The sequence below is a fragment of the Habropoda laboriosa genome, unplaced genomic scaffold (assembly GCF_001263275.1).
Source record: "Habropoda laboriosa isolate 0110345459 unplaced genomic scaffold, ASM126327v1 scaffold151, whole genome shotgun sequence".
In the NCBI taxonomy this organism is placed as follows: domain Eukaryota; kingdom Metazoa; phylum Arthropoda; class Insecta; order Hymenoptera; family Apidae; genus Habropoda; species Habropoda laboriosa.
The window spans coordinates 1,170,153-1,179,111 of record NW_017100286.1 but is presented as its reverse complement, the minus strand read 5'-3'; the positions used below and the strand labels follow the sequence as shown (position 1 = coordinate 1,179,111).

General features: G+C 42.5%; 1 protein-coding gene across 1 annotated transcript in view; it reads left to right on the top strand.

The window, feature by feature from the left end:
• The window catches only part of LOC108573691 (discoidin domain-containing receptor 2), a 116,487-nt gene extending 112,821 nt beyond the window's left edge, over nt 1-3,666 (top strand). The window contains 2 exon segments of the mRNA XM_017936169.1: nt 2,586-2,735; nt 3,505-3,666. Of these exon segments, the coding sequence (XP_017791658.1) occupies nt 2,586-2,735; nt 3,505-3,666 (312 nt within the window).
• Nucleotides 3,667-8,959: the final 5,293 nt, after the last annotated feature.

The window sequence follows — 8,959 nt, the reverse complement described above, 5'->3', positions numbered from 1 at the left end:
GAATTTTTCGGTGGCCCGCAGGCGGCCGTGCACGCGACAAGTGGAGTAAGCCCGTTCGTGGGCAGACACGCGTCGACGCGACTCGCTCGTTCTCTCCGTCTTGCCGCGGTAATTGGGATCAGGAATATTTGGCGAGGCGCGAGTTTCGTGTTAATTGGATGCATTACAGCTGCAACTGCTGATGCCAGTTTCTCTTTAATGATAAGGCTCCGTGTTGTAATTAGACGATAAACTCAGATAGTGCTGAATTTACCGTTACATTCTCCCTATTCTTTTTCACTGTCATTTCTATTCCACGTACTTCGACACGGAAATTTTCACCAAATTCCATTACCTCGAAAATTACTATCGTTGAAACGAATCTCTTTATTTCCTTACCTTTCAACGTTTTCCACTTCCAATCACGATGATTAATTTCACAAATTTGGAAATATCGTTTCAAACGAGAATTAAAGCTTATTACGAATACAATTCGCCTCTGATGTATTTTTACATCATCAATACATATATACATATATCAATATTATAATCTGCACGTTCTGGGTTTAACATATTTCAAATAATTCGCCGCAGATTCCTCGATACGATCCCTCTCTCTCTCTCTCTCTTCCCCCAAAAACCAAGCTCGCCAATTCGAAATTAAACCATCGGTGTCCGGAATATCGCGCATTTCACGCATTCCAACAAGCGGAAAATAACGTTGTTGGATTTAGAACACGAGCAACGTTCATCTTTCTATACGCTCGATTCCTGAGGTAGACGAGTGTCGATCGAGCCATCAACACGGGGTGGATCTGCCATTAGCATCGGAAATCGCGTATGAATGAAATCCGTGCAGGAGCAAATTGATAGCTAAATGGTAATTCGACTAAATGGGAAACGAGCGGGCGATATAGTATTTTGCCGGTCGTTCACGTAGTCATTTCAAATTGACTGCGTCGTTAATGTTTCATTATTGCCATCGTTTATCCGACCTACGCCATTGTGCTCGCGTTAATGAAACGAGCCCAACCCCATGGTACCTTCTCTCTGGCGCACGCGCCCTGGCAAGAGAGCGAAGTGAAACGCAGCTCGCAAGAATTATGCGGAATTAGCGTCGATTTAATGATTTAACGCTCGACTTTATTAAGTTGAACGCCGGCGCGAACTATTGTCCCGCGATTGGCTGCCGTAAACTTTACGACAGCCCTGCACCTCGAACCCAGTCTCTCCCTCTCTCTCTCCTTCTCATTCTCGAACCGACGATATTAAAGTTAATGCGTGACCGAGCCGGTGAACGACGAAGAAACGCTTCTCTGGTCGCTAAGAGAATTTCCTTCGCCGTCTATTTGCGATTATCGTTGAATAAAAGGAAAAGACGGGCCAATAGGGTCGGCGGAGGAAGTTACTTTGTGGAGTAAAAGCTATCGCGGTTAAATAACGACGCTTAAAGCGATCTTCCGTTGTTCGTCATGTTATCAAAGGGTTACTGGAGGGCGTCGGTTTAAGAAGACAGTGAAATTTTCGAATGCTTCTTACAGTCTAACGGTGAAACGACAGAAGAGAGAGAGAGAGATAGGAAGAAAAGTTGGTCAATATTGTGAAATTGTTTTCGTCGCGATCGAAATGTCCGTTAAAGTTCGCGTGTCGTCGATTTTCGATATCCTATGAATATAAATGTTAATACGTGATTAATCTACACCGTGAAATCGTAAACGAATCGCGTGGAATTGTAACACGGACAAATACATCGTCGACGATTTTAATGTATGCACGCCGTTCCGGATGACGATACCTGCTGATGAAAAATTAAGCTCGCGCTCTTTCTCTCTTTCTGATTTTCTCGATAGAGATCCCTCGATTCACCCGTGAAATTTTTCATCCGCCGTGCAGAGTCGACGACGGCTAATTACGTGTCGAAATTAATCGGCGCAACGATCCAGTTTTAACGATGACGTCAAAGTTATCGCGACACGCGCGCGCAAACCTTCCCACACATCAGACTCGGTTTACAAGAGGGTCATAAGGTTTCCGGTACACGCGTGATCCGTATACTTGCCGACGGCGCATACACTGCTCGCCAAGATGGAGTAGTTCCTTGAAATTGCGTAACTAAAGCACTTAACTTGGAGTAATTTCTCGTCAAGTAACGATACCACCTGCCGCGCTCGTCGCCGCGTAAATAGATTTCAACTTGCAATGGCATCTGCGCGGCGGTCTGTCGAGGAAAATCGCCTCTGTCGTGTTTTCAAGTGTCTTCTTTTTTTCTCAATTCCCTAGGCGACGGATCGATGCCAATTAAAAATGAAATCCACCGTCCGTTCGATTTTACTCCTTCGAAAATTCGCCGTTTTATTTGCACCTTTTTTCCATCGTTCTTCCTGCCACGCAATTTTTCAGTGTAAAGCTTTGGAATTGAAATGAAATCGATGGGAAAGAAGGTTGAATTTGTCTGCTATCTCGGGGGAAAAATGTACGTGTGTATTTATTTTGAAGCTGAAATCTTTTTCGAAGGGTTTGGAATTCAATTTTATGATCGTTCGATGAGATTCTGGGAGGTGTGATTTTTTCGAAGAATTGTTTAACGATATTCTACGTTTAATCAGGGGAGACACACGTCGAAGAGCGACGTTTGGTCATTCGCTGTTACGCTCTGGGAGATACTAACTTTCGCGAGGGAACAACCGTTCGAGGAGCTGCTCGATCATCGCATCGTCGAGAACGCGACTTATTTTTACCAAGAGGACGATAGGAGGGTAAGTATTCCCCGATACCTTTCCCTCATTGTGCTTGCACACTCAGGCTAATGAAAGCGATGAGTACCTCGCATTAAATGCCCTCTAAACCTTTCACCACAGTGAATACCTCCCATTCGCGTCCTCTTTCAGTCTCTCGATTCCTCTTCTCTGATTCTTACAATTCCTTCTTTTTTCTCGTTTTTCTGCTCCTCGCTGATTTTTCCCATTTAGCGGAATCAATGAACAATTCCTTCAGCTGCCTTCAGATTGCACGAAAAGAATTGAATAAAAGTTAGGCTGCAAACAGGTTTCACGCACACAAAAGGAAGATAACGATTACGTATTTCAGTGATAATGTAGATACTTGGATACGCTGTAACAAACATTTTACAAATACTCAACTCTCAGTTTTTAATTTTATTTATTCCCATTCTTTCTGCTTCTCTATTCTTTTCACTCTAAGCAGGCATTCTTATGGATAGGTGTCCATCTGAGAATTTTTCAGGATTTTTTCTCTGGAGATTACTCTCAAATTATGTGTCCATCTTTTCTCCAGAATTTTCAATGCCCTGGACACTAGTAAATTTAACTCTCGATAACTTTGCCCCTAATCATCTCCGCCGAAAATTCTGAGTGATCGTTTACGCCATAATTTCACTCACAATCAGTCCAAACACTCTTACTTCACGCTAATTCCACTCAGATCTAAACACTAGCCCATTTACAAAATTCTCTAATTCCCGTATACTCCACAGTTCGAGATATTCTTTCATGAAATAATTCGCAGATAATTCTGCCGCTACCAAAGAATTGTCCCAAGGATATCTACGAGCTGATGCGCGAGTGCTGGCACAGAAACGACGTGGACAGGCCGAGTTTCCGCGAGATTCACATGTTCCTGCAGCGAAAGAATCTCGGCTACAAGCACGTCGACACGAACGACACTTGATACAGAGAGCTAGAAGGCTGGAATCTAATCCGGCTTTCTATGATCGGCGAGCTAAACGGGAACTGGTGGAACTGCCCTTCTTCGACGACCACTGTACACGCGGAAAGACCAAGTTAGTACACCAAGCTGGTCCATCGTGATCGAGACGACGATCCGTGAGTCGTCGGAAACGAAGAAAAAAAGGTAATTCTCGTTGATCGTGATCATTCGACGATCGAAAACGGTTCTTCGTTACTTTTCTGCGTGTTACGGTAACCGGCGAATCATCCAGTAAGAAATTTCGAATTTTCCTTTTCGACTAAATCAATTCTCACAAAAACTGTGTGAAAATTAATTCAACATCCAAGTTGACAAAAAACAGATTGCCTATTTTCTCCCTATTATTTTATCCTTCGAAGTGTTCTCTCCAAGGTTTAACGACCGACTTTCGCGTTTTCTCGAAAGACGACGTTCTCGTTGAAGCACGATTTTTCGGCGAGAGACTGTAATCACACAATTAATCGCGCAAAGCACAATAAACGGACATATATATATAGCCGCGCGAGATCAGCTGCGGAGGGACGAGCTCGAGAGAGCCGCGCGGCGATACGAAATGGAACGTTCCTAGCGCGGGCCAATAGACGGAAAGCACGTTCGATAAATCGCACACACGCCGTTCTGAAATTGATACTGTCAGCAAACAAGCTTATGACACCCGCCACAACGGCAATCGCGTCACGTTCAGAATACACGTGGCCCGGACTTGGAAAATCGCGGAGGATACAACAAGCCCCGTTTTCCACCGCGGCGAATCATTTCCGGAAACTCTCTTCTTGCTCGCCTCGTTCCCTGCGTATACATATCTCTGTGTGCGTGTGCGCTCTTCCATCCGCAGAGAAACACAATTTATACCTATTCGTGAACGCTTCGTGCAACCGTTTCGCGTCTAAAAGTTACGAAGAACGAAGTAGGAGAAGAAAAAAAGAAAGGTTCACTCTCGACTGCAGAAAACGTTACAGTAGATCGTCGATTTTATTCGATTCGACGAATCAACGATACCTTTTCACGCATACCTTCGCCCGTTTCAGAAGAAATTCCTATCGTATTGAACTAATCGACGATTACAATAAGCTTGAACACCCGGATCGTGAAACCTAAACACGTTTAAATTGTAAGTGAAACAGTAGCTTTACATAAGCGATACCGAGAATCGTTCGTAGCTGCTCGTTAATCGGCGTCGTCTGTGTTCTCGAAATCTGGTTTGAAAAATCGGACGAGTACGCTCCTAACGAGATCCTCTGTTTTCTTTTTCTTCGTTTGTATCGTTTATAATTAACCGCTGTACTATAACGTTCGAGAAGACCGGAGAGAAGCTACGCGTGAATTTTCCAAACAGCGAAGTTGCTTCCCGATGTTTCGTAAGATCGCCGATCGAGTTCGAGACGAAGAAACGGAAAGAACGTCCGTTTTTTCGGTTCGCGAAAGAAAACAGGAATTCCTCGAGCCGCTGGCTTAACGTTTTAAGTTCCCTGAAAACTACTAATAAGCTTAAGATGCGCTTAGCCGAAGTGCATAAATGTTTGACAATACCACTAGAGGTTGCAAGTATAAGAAGAAACAAAAGAAAAAAAAAAGTTCGTATATATATATACATATATATATATAGGGTGTAAAGAGATGTTAACGAAGAAAACGAGAAAAAAGGACAAAAAAGAAAAAAAGGATTTAACCGATAGCGTAAATTTATTAGTGAAAGAGAGTGTATGAAAGAGAGAGAGAGAGAAAGCGTCGTTTTTAAAGGCAATGCTTGTGCATTCCCCTCGGCGGGCGGCGTCGCGTCGTTCGACCTATCGATTCGCGACGCTTCAGCTCGCTGTCCCGAGGACCGGAACCAGGCGATACCACGAGTCAAATGCATCGTGATTCTTCGAAGGGCGTGGGTGGAGCGGAGAGCTCGCGTGACCTGAAGTTACGTTTATAGGAAGGAATAGACACGGTCCATTTACCCGCTGGATATCCTTGCTCGCCTTTTACGGACAAATTTTTGTCCGGTGATCGAACAGCGAAGATAGCTTCTCGCGAATAATCGAGCATCGATTTCGCGTTTCGTTCTCCCACCCTGCCCTCCCGCCCCGTAACTTTTCGATCGGCTGTGTTTATTCGACACGGAGTGCGCGTCGACGACAGATCGCAGAGGTGAGAATTTCTGTTTATTTTCTCGAGTGAGTTCATTTTGGAAATTTGTCGATTACGTGTGTACGGTATTTCATGTTTTCACTCCGTGAATTCTCGAGTGGGAAGAATTACTTTTCTTCCTTTCTATTTTCGTGTGTTTCGTCATTTTCAAAATTTATCAAGTGTATGTGCACAGTATTTATTGGTTTTTTTTATTTCATAGATTCTTCTGTGGGGAAAATTATTTCTCTACCTTTCTATCTGTAAATTGTGACTTATTACGATTTCGTGTTTTCTACTTTCAGTTCGTTTTCGAGAGAGCTAATTTTCGAAATTCGTCAAATATCATATGTACTTGTACAGTATTTATTGATTTTCTGTTTGAAGGATTTTTGGACAGGGAAAATTCTTCTTCTATTTCCCCGTATGTAAATTGTGCTTTCTAATTTCACTCTGTTTTCGAGAGAATTAACTTTCGAAATTTATCAATTACACCTATCCCCCGATTTACACTGAAGATAGGTTCCTTAGGAAACCGTGTAAATCGAAAACAAACTAAAATGTGCATAATTCAGTCATTCATTTCAACGTAAAATAAAACTAAATATATCTTAAAAAATATAAAGGTATATGTATGTAATTGATTTTACATATAGAAAGAAGAAGTATAAATTAAAAAATTTAACCAAAAATTTCGTTACTGTTATCACTTTCGTAGACTAGTAACACGTTCCGGTCGCATACGCCCCACTCTGGACTTTCCGTTCAGGCCATTTGATATTTCGGCCTTTTCCTTCCGCCGACTTAAACTGTGCAACTACGGCGATAATTTGTTGAAACAAACATTTTTCCTTTGCTCTATCGCGTATCTTGAACGTTACCTTTTTCACGATAACAATGATTTTTGCAATCTTGTAAATATTGGAAGACACATAGAGTGAAAAGCAAAACTGTTAGTCTCGACAACGTGGGGCGCATACGACCCACGCGGCGTGAACGGAAAGTCGACCGAAAATCGGTCCGGCACGGATTTTATTCCTGGTTGGTACGATGTCACTTTCATCACTCGATAGTACTTGATGCGATTCAAGTTCGATGTTAGATGAATTAGAAACAATTTCAGATCGGCGAGCCTTGGTAATGAAATCCGTAATTAACAATTGTGTTTGGTTTTTGATCAAATCTTTATAGACCCCCTCATATTGAAACCGTGTAAATCGGGGGATAGGTGTATACATATCTACTTGTACAGTATTTATTGCTTTCTAATGTCACAGATTCTCGGATAGGGAAAATTATCTCTTTTTCCTCTTCGAATCGAGAGACGGGGCGGGAAATGTATGTATACGTAAGAAGGAAATCTCCGTCGGGTAGGTGAACCGTGTTGAGCGTGGAACAATGAGAAAATTTATAATTGTTAGAACGAATTCGTAGGGCGAGACACTAAATGAGAACCAGCCGGACGGTGTGAAATGTGTGATACGTATTAAAATAAAGAAATTCGCGGTGAGAGGCGAATAACAGCGGGCTTACTGGGTACGTTAGATCGCGCACGATAAATCGACGCGTTGTTTTGAAATTTATAACGTTACTCAGCTACAGAAAGAAAAATAAACACACAAGCTCCCGGTGGCCTGTGAAATATAAATCGCCGTAGGAAATGTAAGTGATAAATGTACACGCGACTGAATGTGGTTCAGTAAAGGGACCATCGATCCGGCGCAATTATTTGTTATTCTTTCGTATGCAAAAGACAAGGAAACAAGAGTCGAACGGGAGGAAATAACGTAACGAACCCTGGTTGTATTGTCACGCTAGGGAAGACAGAATTCTTCGACGTTTATTCAAGCAGCAGAAATTGTAACAAAATATCGACGATGGTCGTCTTTTCCGTGGAACCGCTGTTCGTGTCGCGTCTCGAAGCTCCATCGAGCGAGATACGAAAGAGAGAAAAGCGAGGGGCGAAGAGTTTGTCGTTTTGAATATGAAAAAGTCTATGAAATAACTGTCTATGACGCGACGTTGGTGAATTTAATGTAATCTAAATTAAGGTTCGAGTAACTAACTAAGGAAATACTGCCACCTGTATCAAGGGGAACCTATTATTCGATATCCGAAGAAATCTCGTTTGCAGTCCTATTTCCCTTCGACGGACAAGAACGATCGAATTCGCGGTGTAACTCGTTCAGAGGCCGCGCTAATTTTCAGGCTAAGCGTTACAATCTCACGGAAACAATAAAGATGAAACAATAAAAAAAAAAAGACAAAGGATAGGTGAAGAGGGGAAATCGCGATCGATCGTACGGAAGAAGAAGTCGCTCGGTGATCGATGTACATATCCACTTTGATGAGCTTAACGAAATATATCGGGTGGGGAAATTTTCATCGACTTCGTTTCCTCGTCTTCTGTACGATCGAACGAACGACCACGCGACGAATATTGCGAGCACAGTACTTCCTACAAACTGAAATAGTGCAACTTTAGGATCATTCTTCTGTTTAATCGTCCAGACAGCGTGTTAGCGTGTGCGTGTGTGAAAAGGAAAGAGAAGAAAGATTGAATTAGGCGAGGAATGACTTTTCCAAGGATCTGCTCGTTTTTTTTTTTTTAATTATCGCCGCTGTGGCTATTATCTCCGTCCTTTTCATTTCTCCCGACGCTAATTCCCCGTTTATTCGAATTTATTTGAATTTATGACGCTTCCTATTCGATTCGCGCTCGATCAATAGGGCGGAGAAAAAGCGGGGCTCCTTTCGCGTGATTAATTATCGAAATTGAAATTATCGACTACCCGGAACAGCGGATATTATTAATTAAGGATTGAATATCACGTATCATTGACATATCGTTCGTTTCGACGGATAACAATTTATTCTGTATTCTACGGGAGGAGGTTGGAGGACCCGGGGTGAGTAAAAATACGAGGGAAAAAGAAGTATGCATATCGAGGAAAAACGCGCGTTTTCGAACCGAAGAAAAACGGAATTCTATTATGTTACAAACATCTACGAAAATCGAACATATCTCGCAATCGTTCTTTCGTCGTGTTTCTCTTTGTAGGAAGAATTTCTGCCGTATGAGAGAGAGTGCTAGAGTAATGTGTGAAAGAGTATGAGAGGTCGACAAGAGAGACAAGAA